Below are 27,681 nucleotides of genomic sequence, written 5' to 3' on the forward strand. Positions count from 1 at the left end.
TAACTCAACAAAAACATTCAAGTAAAATCTAATTCCAGCACTACTGAACTCTGAAAAAATAAAAGACAATCTATATATTATATTGATATAATAGCAATAATCAATATCAAGAATATCAATCAATCTCTGTGTATTTCAGACACAATGGACTTGAGGATCATCAAATCACAAATGTGATCAGCTCTGTTCAGATAAGACATTCATCTAAAAACCCTCTTTCTCTCAGAAACCGCTGAAAATCTCTCACATCTCTGTATAGGCTACATGTGTGTGTATGTGCATTTCAAATACACACATAATAGTGATTAGATTAAATTACAATTCATTAAAAAATAAAATAAATAAATGTATTTAAATAAATTAAATTTCTGTCTTCCTGTGGCACAAACAGAGTGTGGCGATAGCAATGTTGTTATGGGTTTGATTCCCAGAGAAAGCAAGAATTAATGTTGAATACAATAAGTTGCTTTGGATAAAAATGTCTGCCAAATGTAATAAATATAAATGAATTTCACAAACAATAACATTAATTCACAAGTAAATATACTATACCTATACAGTAGGCTAGTCAACATTTGAAGTGGATCAAAAAAGTTAATCAAATTTGTCCTAAGAAATAAGTTGTCCTAAGAAGAAGGTTGTAGGACAACTTTGATTAAAGGTTTTGATCCACTTCAAATGTTGACTATATATTTTTTTAACAGGACTCGGGTGGACATTTCTAGTTTGCTGATGTTTAGGTAGCCTACTGATGGGGTTGTGGGGGAACATAAGAAGAAAAAGGCTGGGAAACAATGAGCTAGCAACAGACTAACTCTATATTAGATTATTTCAGTGGCAATACGAGTATATGAAATAAACCGAATTTAGTAAACACAAAGTAAATTTTCCTTAGGAAATCACGGAGGCATCCAATAACTCCAATCCAACAGGGGGCACTAAAATGCTGTTGGTACTAAATAAACGCCGTTGTTTCTGTTGTCTGTGGGAATGACGTCACTTTGGCGCCGAATCATACGGAGTTAAGCGCGCGGAAGAAAATATCGATGCTTCAGAAATTTTAATAACACGATTATATAATAGAAATATATTCCGGAGTTACTCAGTATCAGCAGTGCAAGACCTCAACAATGCAGCGAAGCATAGCGTGAGTGTGTCCTGCTTTATTTGGCTTTTTATCCATGTTGATGATGACCACAGAAAATTAAACGAACTAATACAGTGTCTGATTCTGACGCAAGACCGTTTTTTACACAGGGACATTACGGGTTTTCCTTTAAGCTTTGTTTTTTTAGAATGCATGGAAGATTTTACCGTACAGTATCAACTTTAGTGAGCTCATTTGTATTTCATACGTGATCTCGTTGTTTCCCGCCCACAGGTCATTCTTTCAGCCAATGAAAGGCAAGGAGAAGAGTGATGGACAGGCCAAAGTAAAGGCCGAGTAAGTAACATTTAGTAATGTTTTCTAAATTAAACATTATGCTAAATTAAGTTTATTTTTTCTAATTTAACAATGTAGAAATGTCAAAATGCTGCCAACAGTTGTTTACACAGCCAACAAAAGTTTATACTGTATTTGTGCTGATTCTGTACTATGCCGTTGGAGTCTAAAAATAATATGTAAGCAAGTAATGTTAGGTAATGTTAAAATGGTACATAGTAATGTTTAATAATGTTTTTGTCTTATCTTGCTGCTCAGACCTGTGAAAAGTCCCCTCAAAATTCAGAATGGCGTTCAGGAAAGTGATTCGCCTGTAAAGAAGGTTCATAAACGCAGTCGAGTAATCATAGACAGTGATGATGAAGATCAGCCAGTGGTTAAAGAGCAGGTGCCTAAACAGAGTGAAGTTCAAACAGCAAAGCCAGAGAAGGTAAGAATTATTGAGTCATCGTGACCATCAACCACGCGAACATGTCAGTATTGTTGTTACCGATTCTGTTTCTATGTGTTTCTACTCTAAACACACAGATTTCTGATGTTACAAAGGCTGCCTCCACTCCTGTATCTCCAAAAACTCCCATAACCCCAAAAACACCCATAACCCCAAAAACTCCGGTCACTTCAAGTGCCTCTGTTGCCGTGGTAACCCCTGCTTCCTCAGGCACTCCAGGAACTCCAGCAACTCCAACATCAACTTCACCGTCAGGCATTCCCAAACGCAAGACTGGTCTGTATTAGTGTCCTCTTCTCATGTTCCTTCTTGTACTACTGAACATTTGTTCTTTCTTTAATTCTTCTTAATACTCCAAAAAACAGCTCTAGCAGTCATTTTTATGTGAATTGGCCAACAGTGGTCAGAAATGTATTTATTTATTTATTTTTTCAAACCATTTACTGAACCTTTTAGACAAAAAAAAAATACAAAAGAAAATCTAAAAAGCAAGTTTTTGGAAACGTAAGGCTTTTATGTCCCATATAATATGAAATGGTGAGAATATGGATCTCACACAGGGGACAAAAAAGCAAAAACTTTTTGAATGTTATTCAGACGCCCAAAGTGAAAACAAATATACAATTTGGTGCAGATGCTATTTATTAGGGCTGCAACAACTATTCGATAAAATCGATAATTAGTGTTGTCAAAAGTACCGGTACTTCGGTACCAAGTCTGTACTGAAATTTTGAAAATGTGGCGATACCCGCATTTCTGTAGTACCGGTAGTACCGAGAATCCGGGTATATTCGGTACCCACTGATAGGGCTGTGCCAGTATTTACTTGAATATGACACGAGTGAAGCACAAAGCTTTGTTTACAGAAGAAATAATAGGTTAGCAATTAAATGTGACATCGCAGCCATGGAAACATTTTGGTTAATGCCGAATAAGAGAGGTGCGTGAGTCCATACATTTAAGCTTCGTATTCTGTTTTCCGAATCGCGATCTGGTCACCTGATTAGCAGAGAATTTAACAATATTCCATTAGTTATTCCACTGAACATGGAATCTGTTTCTTTTCCCAAATCTTCACTCACGCAGGGGATTATAACGTTTCTTTCGTTCGCATTCGGCTATTCGCATTATTTACTGTGGTAAAGTAGAAAAAACACCGTAGGACAGAAACCTTTTTGCTTGCACGTCAGTTTCTATTTAACAGAGTTTGTGCTTGTTATTAGACTTTATAAGTTTATTTGTATAGCGCGTTTCACACACCAGTGATTTTTACTTTCGTTTTCTCTGGCAGCGCTAAATCAAACCTAGCCTGAATGTCTTGCCCCTGCGGAGGATAAAACACGCTCTTCAGACCTTTTACAATAAGTGTCAGTTGTTTGTAACATCAGGAGATAACGAAGATATTATTAAAGAGAAATCTTGCTCGTGTCCCACATCCCTCTCAAATCGCAAAGCGGCTATATCAAAGTAATAACGGGACTTTGGCTATATATGACGCGTCTTTGTGTGGAAATAAAAAACGAATGCTTTTTGAAATAATATTTAACTTTCTTATTATTTAGGTTACCATTATTTACCGATATTTATTTCATCGTTTTACAGGCTGTAGTGTGTTGTTTCTCTGACGGAATAGCTAAAATAAACACGCACGTCTGTTACCCCTGTTGAAAAAACGAGCATTTGCTGGTAAAGTAGGTTTTGAAGCTGGTATGCTGGTTTGAGCTGGTTTATGCTGGTCCAGGACCAGCTTAGGACTAGTATGGACCAGCAGGACCAGTTTAGGACCAGCATTTGACCAGCATACAGCTTCAAAACCTACCTTACCAGCATATGCTGGTTTTTTCAACAGTACACAATGGATGTTTGAGCATTTAATTATTTATTTTTTATTTTTTTATATTTCAAAATTTATTTAATTGAGGTAGCCTATAGGCCTATATACACACACAAACACACACACTCCAAATCATATTTAAAGTTTTTAAAATAGGCTATATAAAATAGTAAAATAGTTCCAATAGATTTTACTGTGGTACCGAAATTGGTACCGAGAACCGTAAAATTTTCATGGTATCGGTACCGACTACTGGAATTTTGGTACCGTGACAACACTATCGATAATAATCAATAATGAAAATCATCGACAACAATTCTCATTATCAATTAGTTAGTCTGCCCACCATGCATAGAAAACTTCTGCCAGTCCCGTCAAATTACAGCACTGAACAACGCATTTCTATGGACAAAAATGCATCTAAAAATAGTGGAGGAAGCAGAGTGCGCAGCTGCAGGAAAGGTACATGATCCAAGCTGTCCAGAACATAAGAAGTATTTATTTTAAGCTTCAAGCTAATGCATTAGCATAATGGCTTGCCCTGTCAGGTGCTTTGACAGATGCGTGTGCGTCCTCAGTGCAAAACATTAATTTTACGGCTATATCCTTATCTGTAAATCTTACAAATTCACGTGAGTATTTCCATTTTGCATAAAGGCTCGTCCTTACAGTCTTCGTTAAACTTCAAACTTTACTGAATGAGCACCGGCGCTCACACCCGCGTCAGACAGACGGAACTCGGAGAGAGGGAGACTATTAATATTTGGCACAAAAATATTAATTTTGCTGAAATATCTGTTTAAAGTTAAATTCAGATTTAAGTCAACATGTCAAGTATTTTATGAGAGTAGTAACTGTAAAGGGTTAACAACATGTAATTGAATATAAATGTAAGATGTTTCTTATAGCCTTTTTATAGGATAAAGAAATGACAGTAAGAGGAGATTGTGTCCAGAGTGAATTTGTGTGTTCCTGCAGAACATTTATCTTGCCTGTTGGTTAAAGGGTTCGTTCACCCAAAAATGAAAATTATGTCATTAATGACTCACCCTCATGTCGTTCCAAACCCGTAAGACCTCCGTTCATCTTCGGAACACAGTTTAAGATATTTGTTTGATTTAGTCCGAGAGCTTTCTGTCCCTCCATTGAAAATGTATGTACGGTATACTGTCCATGTCCAGAAGGGTAATAAAAACATCATCAAAGTAGTCCATGTGACATCAGTGGGTTAGTTAGAAGTTTGTGAAGCATCTAAAATACATTTTGGTCCAAAAATAACAAAAACTACGAACTTTTTGATAATTCCTAAAATATTTGTGTTCTCTCTTTTATTATAACAGGTAGTATAATAAATTAAGCACTGTATGTTTTCATAGCATTACATTGGCACATTTGTTTGAAGTACATTGGGTAGGATGTGCAATACTGTGTTTTTTGTCAATTAAAAAAAAAGATAATCCAGTTAATCGAAAAAATAATCAACCAACTAATCGATTATCAAAATAATCATTAGTTGCAGCCCTACTATTTATGGAAGCTTATTTCTGCCACTGAATAAAAAAACAAATAAAAAAGGTTAAGGAATTTTTCTCTCTCATTTCTAACTTTTTTCCTCGCAATTGCATGTTTGTATCTCACAATTCTGACATAATTTCTTGCAATTCTAATTGTATATCTCTTAGTTCTGGCTTTATATCTAAACTCAGAATTTATATTTTGCAATTCTGACTTTTTCCCCCCTCAGAATTATTATTTTCCCCCAGAGATATAAACTTACAATTGTGAGATTAAAAAGTCACAATTACCTTAATGTTTTTATTCTTTTTTATTTTATTTTATTCTAATAGCTTGTAATGTAAATCAATGAGATTTTTATAACCGTATGACAGATCAGTTGTCACTCTATATCTTCCAATAATATGTCTTAGTAAGGTGAAATTAAAATGTATTGTTTTGATTGTGTTGATCATTTTCAGGCCTTAGAAATTCATGTATCAAATATGATACAGTAGGCTTTATAAAGTTAAAGTCCTTCTCACTTTCTCTAGCCCGCAAGCAGTTCCCCAAGAGGAAGCTGGAAAGCAGGAGCGATGGAGAGGGGACGAAAGAGGAGGAAGGGAAGGAAGTAGATGGAGGCCAGGAGAGTAAGAGAGCACGAGTGGGGGCCTCACCTGGGCAGACAGGTGAGATTAGCTGATCTCTGTGCAAGAGTATATCCTTTCTTAGTACTTTCCTCATTGATTCTTCTCTTTCTCTCTTCAACTTAGAAAACGAAATGATGGAGGTGGAAGAGAAGAGCACAGATGGAAAGACTGTAGTGGATGAACAGAAAGATGAGGATGAAGCAAAAACGAGTGAAGTTGTGGACAGTGCTAAAAATGAGATGAAACAGAAGGATAAAAATGATAAAAAGCAGGAGAAAAAGATAAATGAAGAAGAATGCAAAGAAAGAAAAAATAGAAGACAAGAAAAAGAAGGAAGATAACAGTCCTGAAAGAGTAGTGAAAAAAGAGAAAGGCACAGAAGATGAGGGGGGATCGGCCAAAAAGAAACCTATCAGCAGCTTTTTTGGTAAGCCTTATTTTCCTATTCTTATTTTAATTAAAAGTATAGTTCACCCCAAAATGAACATTGTCATCATTTACTCACCCACATGATTTTTAAGGGCGTGTAAATGGTGATCATTTAAATTTTTAGTTGAACTATTTATTTAACTTTCAATCTCTTGTAGCACCCAGAAAGGCAGCTGTAAAACTGGAAAAAGAGGAGCGCAAATGCGGGAGAGAAAAAGAAAGATGGAGAAATCTCTGATATCGCTGGAACAGAAAGAGACGAAAAGGTCGAAAATCCAAAAATATTCAAATGTTAAAACGACTTGGATTATTTTACTTGCAAAATATAATTGTTTTAGAGTTGTTTTGTGTGTGACCCCATTTGAATGAGCTTTATTTTTTTGACAGTGAAAAGGGGGTGGATTCTGCAGTCCAGAGCCAGTATGATCCCTCCAGAGCACAGTACCATCCCATTGACCACGCCTGCTGGAAGAAGGGCCAAAAGTATAACCTGCTTTTATTAGCTATGTAACAGAGTACTGCAGGAATGACCCCTAAAACCTGAGTTACTGTAACATTTTTGCACATTTAGTTTCATCGTCCCAAAATCAGTGAAGTATGGTCTGTGATTAACAAGTTACTTTCGAGGTTTTATTCTACAAAAAATACATCAGTAATACCCACCTGTGATTTTTATTCTTTTAAGCTTTTATGTGTCTTAAAAAGGCAGTTGCTTACAAGTGGCTATATGGGACTACAAAGGTTGTCTAGGACATTAAACTTCACACCGAACAAGGAAACTCATCTGCTCACTGTCACTTGTGTTTATACACAACGTACCAGGGTGATGCTAACTTCTGGATTGGCTTACAAAAATGTCATCCCTGCAGCACTCTATATCATCATTAAAAGATCAAGAAAGTTAAAATTAATTGATTAATCAGCTGAAGTTATAGACTTGTTTTTTTTCCAAAGCATTAACAGAAAGCTTAATTCAATTGCAAAATACTTTTTTTGTGAGGCAATCAAGTTTGGCATTTTTCTCTATTGGAAGTTCACTGTATATTTTCTTTATCCCTTTCTCAGAGTGCCATATTTGGCTGTCGCTCGCACCTTTGAAAAGATTGAAGAGGATTCAGGAAGGTATGAAGTGTAGAATTATTCTCTATATACTGTATGTGTGGGTGTTTTTCTCTTGCATCCAAGTTTGAAAATGAGTGTGTACAACTGTCAAATTTTAATCTTTCTTTTTTTAGGCTGAGAAACATTGAAACTCTTTCCAACTTTTTGCGCTCTGTAATTCTTCTCTCTCCAGGTGAGTGTGTGTAATTGATTCATAGGGTTTAAATAGGTTATTAATTATTTTTGCAAGGCAGGGATTGTTTTTTTTGTCCAAGTAATGAATAGATGAACAGATGAATGTAGTATACATTTGAAATGTCTGTTTCACTGTTCAATACTCTGTTGTTTGTTTAGATGACCTGTTATGTTGTGTATACCTGTGTCTGAACCAGCTCGGCCCTGCGTATCAGGGTCTGGAGCTGGGCGTCGGGGATACTGTCCTGATGAAAGCCGTCGCTCAAGCAACTGGTAAATATTTTTGTGTTCTCCCTAAGGCCATTCACCGTTCTCTTTGCCTGACCCTTGTACTGTTGACTTATGTTACTAGGGCGACAGTTGGACAAAATCAAGGCGGAGGCTCAGGAGAAAGGTGACCTGGGATTGGTTGCTGAGAGTTCCCGCAGCAACCAGAGAATGATGTTTGCACCAGGCCAGTCTGACAGCAGGGGGTGTTTTCAACAAACTGAAAGAGATTGCTAACATGAGTGGAAACTCTGTGAGTACAGATGAGAATAACTGTTAACAATTAAAATGTATTCAAGGTATATGTATTTTTATGAGTACATGTATTCCCTGGGATTTGTATTCGCAGCCTAGCATCATGCTTTAGTTGTGCTACAGGAACACATTCATTATATTCTATATATAATCTATATAAACACTATACATACAAAACCTTTTTAGACCTAATTAGAAGTGGGTGTCCATATATAGTGTTGTCCAAATGTTTGGGGTCATTAATCATTCTATGATGATGTGATTTCAAGAAACATTTCTTAATATGATAAAATACGGAAGGTTTTCGATTAGTCGATTAAATGATACTGCTGCTTAGGGCTGCACGATTAATCGCATGCTATTCTCACGCGCATTTCGTCAGTAAAGCCGGTTCCCTGATTACCGCTAAATCGCCATCACCTGTTTTTAAACGGAGCGCCTTTTAATAGACGGAGCCGTAGTTCACGGACAAGCCACGCAATATCGCGTTCATTATCGCAGGCGATTCATCTGCGATATGAACGCGATATTGCGTGGCTTTTCAGTGACCTACGGCTCTGTCTATTAAATGCCGCTTCATTTGAAAGCAGGTGATGGCGATTTAGCGGTAATCAGGGAGCCGGCTTTACTGACGAAATGCGCGTGAGAATAGCATGCGATTAATCGTGCAGCCCTACTGCTGCTGCTCATCGACTTGGAAATTCTAGTCGTTTACTTTTTCTTTTTTATTGCACATTTAATCTTTTGCTTTATTTTTTTACAAAGGCTATGTTGAAATTATTGTTGTGTTAATGTTACATTTTAAAATTTATATATATTATTTTGAAAAGAGTATATCTGGAGCAGAAAACAAAATCATTTCATCTTGTTAAACTACCGGTTATGAGGGACAATGCAGTACATGAATGAAACTTACTTGACACTTGAACAGTTGCTATATCAACATCCTAACAAAGAGAATACACTTAAATAATGTGGTTGTCAGTAAACGTCAAGCTTTTCTTGTGATTTTTCCCACCAGTCATGTGTACAGATATTTTTCATACACCAGAAGCACGTTCAAACCAGGACACGCAAGTGGGTGCCCTAGTAACGAAGAATAGGTCTACCTTAACGTGCTGATTTATGATTCACTTGATTTGAATAAGGGTTTAGACTAGTCGGTTTCCGTTTAAAGGTTTATGAAATAAGTTGTTGTGCACGTCCCTAATGTAAATGTTGAAAACAGTTGTGCGGCTCAATATTTTTGTGGAAATCATGATACGTTTTGTTCAGGATTCTTCCATGAATAGAAAGTTTAAAAGAACAGCATTAATTTTAAATAAAAATTGCTGTCACTTTTGGCCAATTTAATGTGTCCCTACTGAGTAAATGTATTCATTTCTTTAAAAAAAAAAAAAAAAAAACATTGACCCCAAACATTTGAACGGTAGTGTAATTTTGTCCATCTAATGTATATCTGTTTATTTTCTGTTCTCAATGTAAATCAACTTCCTCTCTCTGTCAGGCAATGAATAAGAAGATTGACATTATTAAAGGCTTGTTTGTGGCCTGTCGGTTTTCTGAGGCCCGTTACATTGTGCGGTACGTCATTTCACCTTTCACTTTTAACTTTTTAAATTTCTCATCTGACCAACCATGCAGAAATGTTGAGTACATTCCAGAAAATTATGTAACAGTGAATGTAATTTATTTATGACAGTTGATTTTTCCTAATTCTAAATGATGTGCCACTGGCTTTGATTATACTGCTGTATGGTGACAGATTTATATGAATATTAATGGCCGAAATGAGATATGTTAGTTTGATTGGTTGCTCGTGTGATTGACAGGTCATTGGCTGGGAAGCTGCGGATCGGATTGGCTGAGCAGAGCGTTCTCGCCGCTCTCAGTCAGGCTGTGTGTCTGACGCCCCCGGGCCAAGGTTTAAAATGATCCTAATGAAACTGGCATTAACACACATCATTATCAGAACATTGATAGAACCTGCAGGCATCCGGCATTTGCAATTAGATTACTCTCTGTCGTGATGAATAAAAAATGAATAACACTTAAACATGTTAATATTAATTAGGTGTCCATTTAGTTTAGCAGTGCTGAAATGTGGCTAATATGTTTTTCTTGTGATGGTTTAGAGTTCCCACCAGCTGTGCTGGATGCAGGGAAAGGAATGAGTACGGAAAACAGGAGAGTGTGGCTGGAGGAGAAAGCACTGATCCTCAAACAGACATACTGGTGAGGCTGTATATATAATTATTTTTATTTTTCTGAAAGAAAAAAATGCTTCAATTCAGCAAGACCCTGATCAAAAACAGATCAGAAGTGACAGTAAATGCATTTGTTAAAGTGTAATGTTACAAGATTTCTATTTCGGAAACATTAGCTTTGCCATCACCAAAATAAATTACATTTTAAAATGTATTAAAAAGAATTTTTCACAATTTTACAGTTTTTAGTGTATTTTATAAATGTATAATGTGACGATACACTTATCTCGCAAGACAATACATGATATTGGGTTCTTGAAATGGTATTTTAAAACTGTTTTTAAGAAATCTTCAATGACAAAATATGTGACCGGAAAAGTCTTGAGGTGCATTTTGAAATGTTTTAACTAATGGGCTGTCTCCTAATGTTTATATTGGAAATTAGGCAATCGGTTGGTTTATTTTGAAAATTAATTGGATAATTTGTGTGGTAAAACAAACAGAGTGAACAGTAGCCTTTACAATGACTTAAAATGCATGTATTATAAGAATGAGGCAATAATTATTGGTTCAAATAAAGGATCAAAAGCAAGTAAAATGTTTTTTTTTTTTTTTTTTATTACATAATTTAATATAAATAATATAAACAATCAACTTACATGCATTATGTATAATAACAAATGCCTGCAGAGGGCGCCAACAGCCTGGGTATTGTTGTTTACAGCAGGGCTATTCAAGTAGTTCAAAAAGTTGAGGTGGGCTGGGCGTGGGGTCTTGTTTTATTTTATTATAGATTAAAATGAAAATATTCTGATAGTGAGACTTGGTAACCAGGTAAAACCATACTTGGCTACTCGCTACCACCGTCAAAAGATATTATATTATAATATGTTATATAGGCCTTTACAAAACGCCTAAACACGGGTAAAAACTACACACACCTTCACAAAGAAATTAATTATATATTCCCCTACCCACCTAATAAATATATTGCAATATAAATTGCTATAACATGGTATTCAATATAAATATTCCACTTTTCCACAAACCATGGTAAATTACTACAGTTCATTCATGGTAAATGTTTGTAAAGTTGGTGAAACTAGTGTAATCATCAAGTGATTTGTGGTTTTTATCTGAGAGGTATGAGTTGAATTGAAACGCTTCTTATTGGATGTCACAATGCTGTTTAATAATGGTATCCGGGACCGGGAATAAATGCAGCTCCTTTAAGCTTTTGTTCTGTTATCCACTGGGCCGTGCTGCATAGTTCAAAGTAAACTAGTGAAACACATGAAAACAGCACTATTTGTTGTTACTGATCAAGAAACAACTTCAGATGATTCAGTGACAGAGTGATCAGAAGAATCAAATTCATTTCAGATCAGATTTTTGGCCAATTCACGGAAAAGTATCAAGACAAAAGAATGATTAATTCACGAATAATTGGTATGACTGGTTCAGTCGACAGAAATATGTGACACACATAATAACTACTGAAATATTCGCACGGAAATTGTTTCTCAGGTCAGTCGGAGGAGCGTGCATTGTAAGAACAGTGTAGCTGCAGGAGCCACTGCGGCCACGTAATGTTATCTAACCAAATTTAGCCACACTGCCAGGAAAAGAGGAGGAGGGAGGGTTGGGGTGCCCTCGGGCCGGATGAAGATGATTGACGGGCCGGATTTGGCCCGTGGGCCGCCAGTTGAATGGCCCTGATTTACAGCATCATAAAATCCTTTTTTAACATTGGCCAAACAACATTGAATTCAAATGAGTTATTTTAATAGATTCATTTGTTTAGATTTCATTAGCAAATGATATGTTTCGGTCTGGTTCATTATTCTGAAAATGTTTGGGTAACTAATATAGAATATTCATATGTACAAATTTCATTATTTGTAATTTGTATTGAGATTTATATAATGAATACTGTTAAAAGCCTGAAAATATCAAATCATTTTTTTGTCCAGCACTATTGGCTAGCATGAGGTAAAGCACAGAATGATTGTCAAACACCAACCGGTGCTGTGAGGGATAATTATCCATATACTACAAACAATATTTCAATTACGACTACAGGTGTCCGCTGCATAACAAGTGCCTATTTAATGAGAATTAGCATAATTTGTACCCTACAGGAAGTCTGATTTTAAAAAATTGGACAGGTGTTGCAATTACTGCATCTCACCTCAATGCATACAAATAATGTTTTCATTGCTTTCACTCATATTTTTCATTTTCAGTGAGATGCCAAATTATGATGCAATCATACCTGTATTGCTGAAGGAGGGCATAGATGAACTGCCAAATCACTGCAAGCTCACCCCAGGTACTGACCAGTCACAGTTTGCTCAGTTCTCTCGTCATCTAATAGAAAATGTAGTTTAGAATGATATTAAACAGTGCTGTTTTACAGGTGTGCCCCTGCGACCCATGTTAGCTCACCCAACTAAAGGGGTCGGTGAGGTAATGAAACGTTTTGATGAGGCATCTTTCACCTGCGAATACAAATATGATGGAGAGAGAGCACAGGTGTGTGTTATTTTAATCTTATTCCACAAGGTGGAGCCTCGGCCTTAGAAATGACTTTGTTTCCATTGCAATATCATTGATTGAATTGTTAATTTTTTATTTATTTATTTATTTATTTTTTGCTTTGCATTTACCAGATCCATATTCTTGAGAACGGAGAGGTGCGCGTTTTTAGCCGAAACCAAGAGGACAACACAAGCAAATACCCCGATATTATCTCAAGAATCCCACAGGTAACACTTATGCAACCAGCAGGATAGAAATACATTTCAGATGGAAGCAAAAGAAGGTCTCTGTGTCTAAAGCCGGATGCACACTGTGCAATTCTTGCCACAAATTTGCTGTTTAATTTCAGGGATAATAAAAGATTCCATCATAGGGCAAAACTGGCAGTCTTGGATGGCCTAAGCCTCAGTGTGACATGCTCACTGATGCCCAATTAATTGCTTTTGCAAAGAAATCTTGCCTTAGAGGCTCCGGGAAAGTGGTTATGTTGGTTATGTTTTTATATTATATAAAACATTTTGCTGTCAAAGCTTAAAATGAATCTGTGGTGTTGATTAATTTCGTTGTTGTTATTTTTGTATAAAATATAAATTAAAGTAAATGCATTTTGTATTCATTTAAAATAAATAAAATATAAATATTATACAAACAGACAAATGTTGCCTTGGAAACTTTTAAGTATTAAATTCTAAGTATTAACATTTAATAATTTATTATGTAAATTTAAGTAATTAATTCAGTAAAAATTAATTAGAAATATTAGGAATTGGACAAAAACATTAATAAAAGCACATAACAAAGTTACTAAAACTTAAACTAAAAATAAAATAAAAACTGAATATAAAGTCATAAAAATATAAAATAAAATAAATGGTGACACTTTACAATAAGGTTCATTAGTTAATACTAGTTAACATGAACTAACAATGAACTGCAGGTATACAACTTTTATTAATCTTTAATGTTAATTTCAACATTTCCTAATACATTATTAAAAGCTTGTTAACATTGGTTAATGCACTGTGAACAAACATGAACAGACAATGAACAGCTGTATTTTCATTAAATAACATTAACAAAGATTAGTAAATACAGTAACAAATGTATTGCTCATGGTTAGTTCATGTTAGTTAATACATTAACTAATGTTTAACTAATGAATCTTATTGTAAAGTGTTACCAAATAAATATTAAAACAATCATCAGAAAATGTCATCATTTTCTCACTCTCATGTTGTTCCAAACCTGTAAGACTTTCATTCATCTTCAGATCACAAATGAAGATATTTTCACTGAAATCTGAGAGATTTCTGTTCCTCCATTGACAGCTACGCAACTGACACTTTGATGCTTAAAAAAGTTCATAAAGAGATTGTAAAACTAATCCATAGGAATTGAGCGGTTTAATCCAAAATTTCTAAAGCGACACGATTGCTTTATATGATGATCAGATTTAATTTAGGGTTTTATTCACATCTAAACATTGATCAGCAAACATAAACGGAAACGCAAGCGAATCAGGGGCCCATTCTTCGTACGTTGCTAACTCGGTTAGCTGGATTTGATTGACGATTTGGCATGATCTTGTATTGTTTGGTTCTTCGACGCTCATTCTGGACTTGCTGTCATAGCAACAGGTCTATAAGCTTAAACCTGCTCGGGAGCAGGCTTATTTTGTGTAAACAAGATTAGACTGCAATGTCAGTGTTTTCCAATATCGTGCAGCCCTACTAGAATGCTGAATTGCAGAGCTCATGCAAACATATCCACGTTGCTATGATCAGATGCTTTTCTTATGCTTTATTTTAAAGGTGCCCAAGAATGCTTTTTCACAAGATGTAATATAAGTCTAAGGTGTCTCCTGAATGTGTCTGTGAAGTTTCAGCTCAAAATACCCCATAGATTTTTTTTAATAAATTTTTTTAACTTCTTATTTTGGGGCATCATTAACAATGCACTGATTTACACTCTGCGCCGCCCCCTTAAATTGCGTGCTCCCTGCCACACGAGCTGTCGACTATATTACAGCACATTTACAAAGTTCACACAGCTAATATAACCCTCAAATGGATCTTTACAAGATGTTCGTCATGCATGCTGTATGCATGCTTCGAATTATGTGAGTAAAGTATTTATTTGGATGTTAAAGTTTTATTCTGAGTGAATTTGAGGCTGTCCTCCGTGGCTAATGCTAAACTGTTGGAGAGATTTATAAAGAATGAAGTTGTGTTTATGAATTATACAGACTGCAAGTGTTTAAAAAATGAAAATAGCGATGGCTCTTGTCTCCGTGAATACAGTAAGAAACGATGGTAACTTTAACCTCATTTAACAGTACATTAGCAACATGCTAACGAAACATTTTGAAAGACAATTTACAAATATCAGTAAAAATATCATGCTATCATGGATTATGTCAGTTATTATTGCTCCATCTGCCATTTTTCGCTGTTGTTCTTGCTTACCTAGTCTGAAGATTCGGCTGTGTGCAGCTCCAGACGTTAATACTGGCTTGTGTAATCCCTTGAACATGGGCTGGCATTATGCAAATATTGGGGGCGTACACCCCGACTGTTACGTAACAGTCGGTGTTATGTTGAGATTCGCCTGTTCTTCGGAGGTCGTTTAAACAAATGAGATTTATATAAGAAGGAGGAAACAATGGAGTTTGAGACTCACTGTATGTCTTTTCCATGTACTGAACTCTTGTTATTTAACTATGCCAAGGTAAATTCAATTTTTGAATCTAGGGCACCTTTAAAAAATGCTTGCTGTTTTTTTCAATTTTGTTGTTTTTGTTATTTAGAGGAAAGCGCGCAGGCTGGTGCAGCATATATTTACATATTCATCTAAATGCCGCTCTCAGCAGTGTGGGTGATGTTGGATGTTTGCTAACAGTATATCGCTGGTCACATATTTCGAACTTCGTTTTTAACCCTAAGCGAGAAACTAAAAAGAACTCGCCATGAGGTATATTGGGGCCTTTATGGGTGTGGAACTACATGAGGGTGAGAAAATGATGACAGGATTTTCATTTTTGGGTGAACTAACCCTTTAAGGGAGCACTACATGACTTTTAATATCTGAACAGATTTTAAAACACTAGGTATCATTTACTTGCTAACATTGTAAAGGGTAAAGAGATACATTAATACATTAAATGACTGAGGATCACACACTACCAGACTTATTCTAAGTCGTTCCAAGCACAAACTCGCACAGAAACATGCACCTCGTTATTAGGAGACGCATTAAAAAATTAAAACTGTATGTTCATGCAGTTTTCTGTGGAATCTGTCAACTTTGACTCACCAGTGTCTGCAGACTGGCTTTGACTTTTGGCAACTAACTACAACTCCTCCGGACTGTGAATCGGGGCAAAAATGTGGGCAAAAGTCTTGTAGTGTATTCCAGCCTTTTGTAAGAGAAAACCACTGCCAGTCAGGACATATGATGTTGAATATGCAGCAGTTCAGGGATTTTAATCAAAAGAGATTTCATGGTGGGTTGAGGTACCCAACGTAACGCGACCGAAATGGAAAACCAGGCAACTGACGAAATGTTTGGAGAAACTCGGACTAACATGGTTTAGATGATAGCTGGTTTGGACACGGTGTTAAGAGTTTTTCTCACAGACTCTCTCTTTCTCTTTATGTTTCTGCGAGTCTCTCTGATATTTGTCCTCTGTCATCCTGCTCTGTTCTCCTCACAAGAAAGCAATAATGGATTACAGCCCTAAAGCAAAGAAAGCATTTGATGAATGACACAAGCTCACACGCAGATAAATCAATGAAAACGCTGTTGTTTTGCTTATCAGTGTCCATATCTCTCTCTGCCTTCGCTTTTCTCAGTTGTATGATATTCGGTGCAAAATCTCATTATTGTACAAGTATCAAATTATTGTACAAGTATCGAAACTGTCATAAGTCCGAGTCATAAACAAGATGTCTTGCGGGAAATTATGTTCTCTCAGCAACAGAGTACCGTTGTCAGTCATGTTTTAGAGTACTAAATATGGTTACGTTTTTGGTTATGAAAAAAAAAATGACAAACACATTTTATATGTACAAACTAGCACTTGATTGAACTTAAGTAATTATAATAATGAAGTTTATTAAAGAACATTCTTATTTCAGCACATATTAAGCTTAAAGGGTTAGTTCACCCAAAAAGGAAATTTCTTTCATTAATTGCTAACCCTCATGTCGTTCCACACCCATAAGACCTTCGTTCACCTTCGGAACATAAATTAAGATATTTTTGATAAAATCCGATGGCTCAGTGAGGCCTCCATTGCCAGCAAGATAATTAATGCTTTCAGATGCCCAGAAAGCTACTAAAGACATATTAAAAACAGTTCATGTAACTACAGTGGTTCAACCTTAATTTTAGGAAGTGACGAGAATACTTTTTGTGCACCCAAAAAACAAAATAACGACTTTATTCAACAATATCTGGCGATTTCAAAACACTGCGTCATGAAGCTTCGATAGGGCTGTCGCGTTTAAGGAATTTCCTTTTGTGGTATTTTTGAGTGGCTCAATAGCGCGATATGCGGTATTACCGCTGTGTGTGTGTGTGTGTGTGTGTGTATGTAACGAGGATATTCAATAACAAAATTAAATAAAGCGTTGAAACAGGAAGTAAAGTAAACAGAAGAGAATGTCAAAATAAATAAGGGTCTACATAACAGAACATAAACCTGACAATAAGATCGTACAGCTATCGTTATATGTTATATATTGTTATATTTCACGAGTATAAGCAGAACTACTAATCTCTGCGCATTCCAGACAGGCTGTCAGTCAGAGCAGGTACACTGTTGCTCCACAAGGTGGCGACAAGGGACTGTCTTTGATTCTTTAAACTGTTCATTCAACTACACGCTCAAAAACGCTGATTCATTCAAAGAGAGATGTAATGAAACAAACTGTTGAAATCATTTAACTTTGAGCACCACTTTATAAGGCTCAGCTGACCAGTACGTTGACGCTAAGGCAGAGATTTCACTGTCCTTGGACACGACAACCTTTTTTCACAAACATATGTCTCGGCCTGAAGGACAGACGCAGGTAATCGCATGCGCTCAGTCGATCTCTCTCACATTCACTGTCTGTTTAGGCTTGTTTAGTGAAAATCTACAGAGCCTCTGTACAAATAACCATTGTACACATTATGCTATCATTATTAACTTATTTAATATTTAGAATATTTAGTTTCATGCATGAAGTGTAAAATGAGAACCTTTCAAAAAATAGAAAACATGCAAATATCGCGTTTGCTGCAGTTTTTGCAGTCCTCTGCGGTTGGCTCGTCAGTAGCGCGGTATTACAATTTTGCGGTTATCGCGACAGCCCTAAGCTTCGAAGCTTTATGAATCTTTTGTTGCGAATCAGTGGTTCAGTGGCCAAAGTCACGTGATTTCAGTAAACAAGGCTTTAAGTCTTAAGTGTTTTTCACTGATTCAAAACAAAAGATTTGTAAAGCTTCAAAGCTTCATGAAGCAGTGTTTTGAAATCACCCATCACTAGATATTGTTGAATAAAGTCGTTATTTTGGTTTTTTTTGGTGCAAAAAAAGTATTGGTTGAACCATTGTACTCACATGAACTGTTTTAAATATGTCTTTAGTACCTTTTCTGGGCATTAATTATCTTGCTGGCAATGGAGGCCTCACTGAGCCAACGGATTTTATCAAAAATATCTTAATTGGTGTTCCAAAGATGAATGAAGGTCTTATGGGTGTGGAACGACATGAGGGTGAGTGATTAATGGCAGAATTTTCATTTTCACTAAATCTTTAAGATATTTTTGAAAACTAAGAGTTTTTTTTAAGCTGGCTTGACTTCAGTTATTCATTTATACATACTGTATTCAAGCTGCTCCTGTAAGCTGCTGTATGAACTGTGACACCTATTAAATTCTGTTGTCAGTCCTAAATACTGACTGTGTGAATGCAGTCAGTTGTGTGAGAGGATTACAAACATTTACAAACCAGCCCCATACATTCTGCTACAGCTCTCACAAACTCAATATGCACTTGTAACATCTATTGAATTGTAAATGTCACACAGCCTGAGGGTTCGATGTGTTATGCATTTGTGAAGTGGTAGTGTTTAAAGCTCAGGTGACCTTATAAACAAGTAATTTTAAGATGTTATGGCTGTGAGGGGCATGTCTGTGGGGTGAGGCTTTGCTCGGCGTCGATGATCCAGTTTATTTGGGTGTTGATGGTAGATTTAATAACTGTCGTCCTCACCTCTCTCTCGCAGGTGAAAAAAGAGAACGTTCGCTCCTGTGTTCTGGATTCAGAGGCGGTGGCCTGGGACAGAGAAAAGAAACAGATCCAGCCGTTTCAGGTCCTCACCACAAGGAAGAGGAAGGTGGGAGGAGCAAAAGAAGAGAGATTTGAACAGAGAAACAACTGAATAATGGAAAAAAGATGCATAATTGAATGGTTAAAATGAGAGACAGAAATATTCTGGTAGCTTTTGTTGACAGTTCCTGCAATGTGACATGCAATTTAAATTGCTTTTTGCTTATTGTTTAATGATTATGCATTTGTGGCCTTGTATGAAAAATACATAAAAAGAAAGTAAAATCTTGATGTTGATTAACCATTATTCCCATGTTAAAAACTTTGTGTGTGTGTATTTCAGGATGTTGATGCATCCGAGATCAAGGTTCAGGTATGCGTCTACGCCTTTGACCTGCTGTACCTCAACGGAGAGGTAAGTCCATGATAACAGCTTATAGCCAGTGACATTTAAATAATTTTGCATTAGTGTTGTCAAAAGTACCGACTTCGGTACCTAGTCGGTACTGAAATTTTAAAAACGTGACACTTTGAGCTCTGTTGATTGGATTCGTAAACATCTCCGATTGGCCGTTGTTTTCACGGCTCATCGGATATGTCTGTGATAGGCTTCAATGATCAATGCTGTAAAAACGTTGTAAATAGTCATCAATTAATCTCTTCACTAAGCGCTTACACAGATACACACGGGAGCGTTTGAAAGCAGGCGTCTATCGCGGATCGGTCCACTGTTAGACGCCTGCTTTCAATCGCTCGCGCTCCCACTTTCAAAACGCTTTCAAATTCAAAAACTTCCGTGTGCTTTCAAAATGCTCCCACGCGTTGATCATTGTAGCCAATCACAGGCATTTCCGATGAGCGCGTCAACACAATGGCCAATCAGAGATGTTTATGAATCCGCTCAACAGCGCTCAAAGCGTCACGTTTTTAAAATTTCAGTACCGATAGGTACCGAAGTCGATACTTTTGACAACACTATTTTGCATTTGTATGAAATCTCACTTTTTACATGTATTGTGTGTTATTTTAGTGAATAATGTGTCTGTCTTGCAGTCTTTGGTGCGAGAGCCTCTAAGCAAACGCAGGGCTCTGTTACGGGAGAGTTTTGAGGAGAAAGAAGGAGAGTTTGTTTTTGCTCGATCCCTGGATGCTGACAACACGGAAGCGATCGCTGAGTTCCTGGAGCAGTCTGTACGAGGTATGTCAATAAGATCAACTGATTTTAATATTGGTTCATGATAATATTTATACTTTTTAATGTTTAAATATTATTGCATTTATTTTTGGGACATATTGTATTTGTACTTTATCATAAACGATTTTTGGGATTGCTTTGGGTTGCCAATTTTAAATGTGGGTCCTAAATCAAAACCAGTTAATAACTGACATTTAGATGGAGTTGGATTGCTCACTATTAGGTGTTACTCAATCATTTAATAATCAATAATAGTAATATTGAATTCATAATTGGCTAATTAATCTCTATTTAAGGAGTTTTTCAATGTCTTTAATGTTTTGCAGATTCTTGTGAGGGTCTAATGGTGAAAACATTGGAAAAACATGCAACTTATGAAATTGCCAAACGATCCCACAACTGGCTCAAGGTATTGCACACCACAATTTCTCAATGTTCGCAAAAGTTCATAGTGAAAATACACTTTTGAAAAAATAAATAAACTTTTTTTCTTTTATCATATTCATGTTTTAAAGAGGCCATATTATGCCATTTTACAAAGTCTTGGTTTTGGTGTTAAGATCTACTAGAATAGGTTTTCATGCTTGGTTTTTAAAAAAAAAAAAAAAAACACATTTTACATTGTTGCAGCATCTTTCCTCCCAGTCTGTCAGTAGTGCTCTGTTTAGTTGCAGTTTCTACAGACCCTTCTTCTTAAGAGCGCAATGTGCTTTGTTTGGTTGGCTAGACCAGCAGGTTGTGATTGGTCATTTGCTTTGAAAATTCAGAAATTTCACACCCCTTACCATAACCTCATAACCTCAGAGTTTCAACACACTACTCATGCAACTCAACCAGGCCTTGTCCTTTTTTTTTTTTTTTTTTTTTTTTTTTTTTGCATATGATTTTGGTGGGAATTATTTAAACTAGGGATATTTTGAGGTGTATGTTTCCGGAAGAAAACTCAAGACTACAAATGAGGCTTTTCAGAGAGTTAAGAAACGGTACTGCTTACTGATATAGAGAATAACTTGGACTCTTTGCTGTGTAATTTTGCAGAAATTTTTCACACTCAAACAGCAACAAGAAGGTTAAAAATGTAAAAAGCATAATAGGTCCTCTTGAAAAGTTTACTTCATAAAGTCAGATTGCAGGAACAAAAGGAGATTTTTTTATTTTTTATTTTTATTTTTTTTAACTCAGACACACATCAAGACTTGTTTAAAAAATAAAACCCAGACAAGTATTCAAAGTCAGAAGGAAGGTGCAAGTCATTAAAGTGTAATTTCCACCCCATTAAACTTTTCTCTTGTTCTGTGTCCGTATCCTGACATTAAGGCTGAGTGGTATGATGGAATATATACTCTGACAGTAGAAATGAGACGACCGGTAGAGATTCTGCTATACCTTATATAATGTGATATATCTGTGGTGAGGTTTAAAGATTAAAAAAGCAGAAATTTGTATTTTTCTTCTAGTTTAGACTGTTTTATGCATTATATGGGAGTGCTTTAGTTTTTTGTTTTTTTTTAACTATAGGTTGTTTATGGTTGCCAAGCAACTTGGCTCATTAATACAGAATTTAGCTAATGTCTACTCACAGATGTTTGTGCTGTATATTGGCTATTTTACTACAAATGTATCTCATCCAATCAAATTCATAATGTATTACTGGTTTTTAGTGAGTTTTATCTAATGTGAAGCTGTTGTCTTGCACTGATACCAGACTTTTGTTCTGCATCCATCAAAATCCAGATGAAAAAGAAAATAATCAAATGAGATAAAGTACCATTTGTAAAGTATTACATTCATTGGGATCAAAAAGGTACTACATGGTTACGTAAAATTAAACAGTACAAAGTATTTGAAGTGTCACTATATAAAATTACAAATTCATTTTCACAAATTTTCATTTTCTGTGTATTTTTATTATATTTTAAAATGTAATTTATTGCTGTGATGGCAAAGCTGCATTATCAGCAGCCATTTTTTTATGATTCTTTGATGAATAGAAAGTTTAAAAGAACAGCGTTAATTCAAATCCCAGAATATTTAATTCATCCTTACTGAATAATGAACCTTCCTCTTTAAAACTTCCAAGTCTCACAGGAATTTAATTTACCCATATTTTTGTTTTTGTTTCTTAAAACTGAATTCATGGTCTCTACCATGAGGGGAGGTTTGACACAGCCCTTATGTTTCAAACTTGTGTGACTTTCTTTCTTCAGCGGAACACAAAATGTTCAGCTTAAGTCTACATTCATATTTATTGTACAAAAACAGTGGTGAAAGTGATTGGTGACTGAGGCTGTCATTCTGCCAAACATCTCCTTTTGAGTTCCATAGAAGAATGGAAATCATACAAGTTTGAAATGACATGAAGGAGAGTGATGACAATTTTGAGCCGTGTTGCCTCTTGGGTACATTTATCATGTTTTAATGATTGTTTAGTTTTTGTACTGCAAAACGAGACAAAGTTACAGATAAAATGTTTTCCTGCAGTGTAGTTAGGCAATTTATTCATATTTATACTGCTGTCAGAACTGCCATTTGCTTGTCTGTTATATTGTTTCTAATGGTCTGTTTCTACAGCTGAAGAAGGACTATCTGGAGGGTGTTGGAGACACAGTGGATCTGTGCGTGATTGGTGCTTATCTGGGGAAGGGGAAGAGAGCAGGCAGCTATGGAGGGTTTCTACTGGCCTGTTACGATGAGGAGAATGAGGAGTTCCAGTCTGTCTGCAAGGTGTGTGTGTGTCTGTGTGCATTAGTGTGAGAGAGAAAACTAGGGCTGTAAATCAATTAAAGATTTTAATTGAAGTAATTGCATCATATGCAGATTTAATTAATTGAATTAATCGCATATATGTCAACATTCATGGAAGTTTTATTGAGTTTTAATAATTCATAAATATATCAGTGAATCCGCTGATAGGCGCCTGCTTTCAAACACACCTGTGTAAAGGCTCGGTGAAGAGCGTCACGGATATCTGTTTACAACCTGTTTTTGAGTGTTGATCGTTGTAGCCAATCACAGACATATCTGTTGAGCGTGTGAAAACAATGGCCAATCGGAGGTGTTTAAGTGTTTAAGAATCCACTTAACAGCGCTCAAATGCTTGGGGGAAATGCTGGTGTTAATGTTGTCACGGTGCCAAAATTCCAGTAGTCAGTACCAATACCAGTAAAATTTTACGGTTCTCTGTACCAATTTCAATACCACAGGAAAATCTGTTGGAACTATTTTACTATTTTATTTAACTAGTCTATTTTTAAAAACATTAAATATGATGGTAATCATACATATAAATACTTGAAGTGTGTGTGTGTGTGTATATATATATATATATATATATATATATATATATATATATATATATATATATATATATATATTTTATACACCTCAATGAAAAAAATGTTGAAATATAAAAAAAATAAATAGGCTTAAACAAATGCTCAAACATCCATTTTGAAACAGACGTGCGTGTTTATTTTAGCTATTCCATCAGTGAAACAACACTACAGCCTGTAAAACTATTAAATAAATATCAGTAAATAATGGTAACCTAAATAATAAGAAAGTTAAGTATTATTCTAAAAAACATTTGTTTTTCATTTCCACACAAAGACGCATCATATAGCCGCTCTGCGCTTTGAGAGGGATGTGGGACACGAGCAGGAAAGAGACCATTTCTCTTTAATAATACCTTCATGTTATCTCCTGATGTTACAAGCAACTGACACTTGTGAAAGGTCTGAAGAGTTAGTTTTATCTTCAAAGCCGACAAACCTTAAATGTATGGACTCATGTACCTCTCTCATTCTGCATGAACCAAAATGTTTCCATGGCTGTGATGTCACATTTAATTGCTAACCTATAAGCTTATTTCTTCTGTAAACAAAGCTTTGAGCTTCACTCGTGTCATATTCATGTAAAATACTGGCACAGCCCTATCAGTGGGTACCGAATATACCCGGATACTCGGTACTCCCGGTACTACAGAAGTGCTGGTATCGTCACATTTTCAAAATTTCGACTTGGTACCGAAGTACCGGTACTTTTGTCAACACTAGCTGGTATTGTCACATTTTTAAACATTTTATTATCGACTTAGTACCAAAGAACCAGTACTTTTACAATTTATTGTGTCCTTGTTATTTAAAAGTATTAAAAGTTCTGTTAAAAAAAACCCTACTGGCCTCATAATTAATTATTCAACCACCATTAAATATACAAATAAATAAATAATCTGTGTGTTGCTTTTCTCAGATTGGAACAGGCTTCAAAGATGAAGATCTGGAGCAGCATTACAATTTCTTAAAGGTACATCAGTGTTTACACTTTTTTTTCCCATGTATTGTATGTGTCCATATATTTGTGAGTACTTTACTGTATAAAATCTCTATGTGCAATCTACCTCAGGAGCACATTTTACCTAAACCACGCCCGTATTATCGTGTGGACCAATCAGCAGAGCCGGATGTCTGGCTAGAGGCAGTGCAAGTGTGGGAGGTGAAATGCGCTGATCTTTCACTGTCTCCAATCTACAAGGCAGCAATGGGATTGGTCAGTACACGCACATGTGAATCATGATGCTGAATCAGTGATTTTTAGTGACTGATGTTTTCATTGTTCAGATCTTGGTGCCAGATCTTACTTTATTGTGCTTAAGTTTTTGTTTTTATGGTGTGATTCTCTCCTTGGCCATCAGGTGGACCCAGAGAAAGGCATTTCACTCCGTTTCCCACGATTCCTGAGGATTAGAGATGACAAAAAACCAGAGGATGCCACCACAGGGTCACAGGTAACATACGAAATGCAGGAAAAACGTGGAGCAAGGCACACAAGTGCAAACATTACGCATTCAGTTAATACGTATAGAGCTGTGGAGGAAATGACTTGGAGTCACATGGAAGACATTGGGGTCCAAAAAGTTAAAAAATGTCAATCAAAGATGACTTAAATGAAATTAAAATAATTTATAAATAAATGTTTATAAAATGTATAAATAATATATAAAGTAATTAATCTATAAATAAATATATGATTTGTAATTTAAAATGTATTAAAGTAGAAAAAGCACACTAACAGTTTCACTCGTTGTCTCAGACCTCACTGAAATTCACAAACGTAGGAGTCGACTCACATAATTACCCCACATGAGACCTTTCTTTCAAAGGCAAATGTCATAAATGCATAATGTATGGAAAACACAGGATATGACACTATACATGTGTGTATGGCAAATATGGTGGGAAGAGTGAGATTTTAAAGTAGTTTTTTCCCTTGAAAGTCAAACGTGATGACATTGGCATAGTTCGGAGCGTCGTGACATCGTGATTTAGTGGAGCAAGTGAAGTGGATCCGTTAAAGGAAATCCATCTTTTTACGCGCCACACTGTCTTTCTTTCCTTTCCCCTCTCATTTTCACAGTTCATTTATTTCGGTTTTCTTTTATTCCTGTCTCCCGACAGTTGGAAACACACAGGCGCACACAAACACACCCTCTCAAAATGAACTGTTCTGATCTCCTGCATCAGTCTCTCTCTTTCTCTCTCTTAGATTGCTGATCTCTACAAGAAGCAGCAGCAGATTCAAAATCAGGGTGAGAAACCAGATCTGGAGGATTACTATTGATCTCTGCGGTTTGATTGGCTCCTGTTGTCAGCTACTCTTATTCCTATTGGGCGATGGAGCGTTTTTCAATATTCTGTTGCATAATAACGTGCTGAATTTTAATGCTGTGATATTGTGAGACTTAATGAAAAATGGAAATGAAAATGTAAATACTCTTTCAATTATACAGAGCGAAAATAAACACTTGCTTTTCACTAACTGTTTGCCTTGGGTCTTTGTCACCATGGTTTTTGTGAATGTTTTTTCTCTTGTATGTTTGTTTTGTGTATTTTACATGCAATCCCATGTGTTCGTGGTTTAGTTTCACACATTTATCAGCTTACAGATGCCAGTTTAATATTCTGTTTTAAGTGTGTGTGTGTGTGTCTTTTGCATAGTGGGTTTCCAATGAATTGAGCAATACTACTATTGTCAGTGACCAAAGATGGAAAATTAAATTATCCAGCACTTTGGTTCCATCACTCGCTTTTGTACTCTCATGGCTTCCTTCAAAGAATTCCCTTTTCTTTTCCTCACTATTTGCTCACCCTCTCTGAAATGAGCCAAGCAGGTTTTGACACTGTGCTTCTGTCAAAGTTAAGACTGTAAAGAGAATTTTTAAGTGTTGCTGTGACAGTTTTGCAATAGAGAGTGCGCATAGGAGAGGCTTCATCCATCTGTGGAAGTCTTTGAGAAAGGAATTACAATGAATTAATACAAGTTTAATTAATGTGAAATTAATACAGTATTAATAATTCATCCGCTAAGGCTCATTAAAATAGCCCATGAGCTGAATGTACTTGCTTGGTTTGGATTGCAGATAAGAACATTGATTTTAAAAGCCTTGAAGCATTTGGCTAAATGACTGTGCTGTTTATTAGTAAGGGTCCGTGTTATAACCGCATGGTTTTTTTATTAACTGGAATCTAAGAACTGAACTGATCTAGTCAAGTTAATGTATACACAGGCTGTGCTCGGAATGGCATACTACCATTACTATGCAATATGTTTACTGAGGGTAATGTTTTTTTATTATTATTTATCTATAATTAAACTAACTAAAACCAACACTGTAGAGTAATATGTGAATTTTAAAAAAATGTCATTAATTACTCATCCTCATGTCGTTCCACACCCGTAAGACCTTCGTTCATCTTTGGAACACAAATTAAGATATTTTTGATAAAATCCGATGGTTCAGTGTGGCCTCCATTGCCAGCAAGATAAATTAATTATTTTAAAACTAAATTAATTACACAAAATAACAACACTTCTGCTTCTAGAAAATGTAGAGCAAATAATGTAGTAGTTGTATGTTGCTTTTTTGTTTTTTAATTAATTTATGAAGCTATTGTAAACTTTATTGTTGCATATTACATTTTTATATTGTGATGCTATCGTATTTTTTGCTGGGAATCAGCTTACTTTGTTGTAAATAGAAAAGCCTGACAATGTCACTGATAAATACTGTAATATTGTGGTATTTCACCATGTTTCTGACTGACGCTCCCAACTCGTACAGATCGGAGCTTAAAGAAAATTACGAGCTTCCCACTGGTATTTACGACATTGTGGTGGCGTTCATGTCAGTTCTGCTCGTAAATATGATCTTTCCGACATGACTTTAACGCACCATCATTTATTGAAATCACGTGAATTTGGCAATTTGATACACGCTCTGAACCACTGATTTGAAACAAAAGAT

At 35.9% G+C, this 27,681-nt stretch overlaps 1 protein-coding gene across 1 annotated transcript; it reads left to right on the forward strand.

Moving 5' to 3' along the window:
* Window positions 1-967: 967 nt before the first annotated feature.
* On the forward strand, window positions 968-26,195 carry lig1 (ligase I, DNA, ATP-dependent). Its single transcript, XM_048163739.1, is given in 31 exon segments — window positions 968-1,147; window positions 1,382-1,444; window positions 1,703-1,874; window positions 1,973-2,171; window positions 5,778-5,912; window positions 5,997-6,163; window positions 6,165-6,300; window positions 6,461-6,501; window positions 6,503-6,544; window positions 6,546-6,568; window positions 6,690-6,785; window positions 7,368-7,424; window positions 7,538-7,596; window positions 7,758-7,871; window positions 7,951-8,051; window positions 8,053-8,118; window positions 9,628-9,704; window positions 9,953-10,044; window positions 10,256-10,355; window positions 12,574-12,659; window positions 12,747-12,862; window positions 13,000-13,095; window positions 19,140-19,250; window positions 19,527-19,598; window positions 20,237-20,381; window positions 20,705-20,787; window positions 22,950-23,102; window positions 24,630-24,683; window positions 24,783-24,926; window positions 25,072-25,164; window positions 25,923-26,195. Coding segments are annotated over 31 exon segments (2,985 nt in total). The 5' UTR covers window positions 968-1,130; the 3' UTR covers window positions 25,998-26,195.
* Window positions 26,196-27,681: the final 1,486 nt, after the last annotated feature.

The sequence above is a fragment of the Megalobrama amblycephala genome, linkage group LG17 (assembly GCF_018812025.1).
Source record: "Megalobrama amblycephala isolate DHTTF-2021 linkage group LG17, ASM1881202v1, whole genome shotgun sequence".
In the NCBI taxonomy this organism is placed as follows: Eukaryota; Metazoa; Chordata; class Actinopteri; order Cypriniformes; family Xenocyprididae; genus Megalobrama; species Megalobrama amblycephala.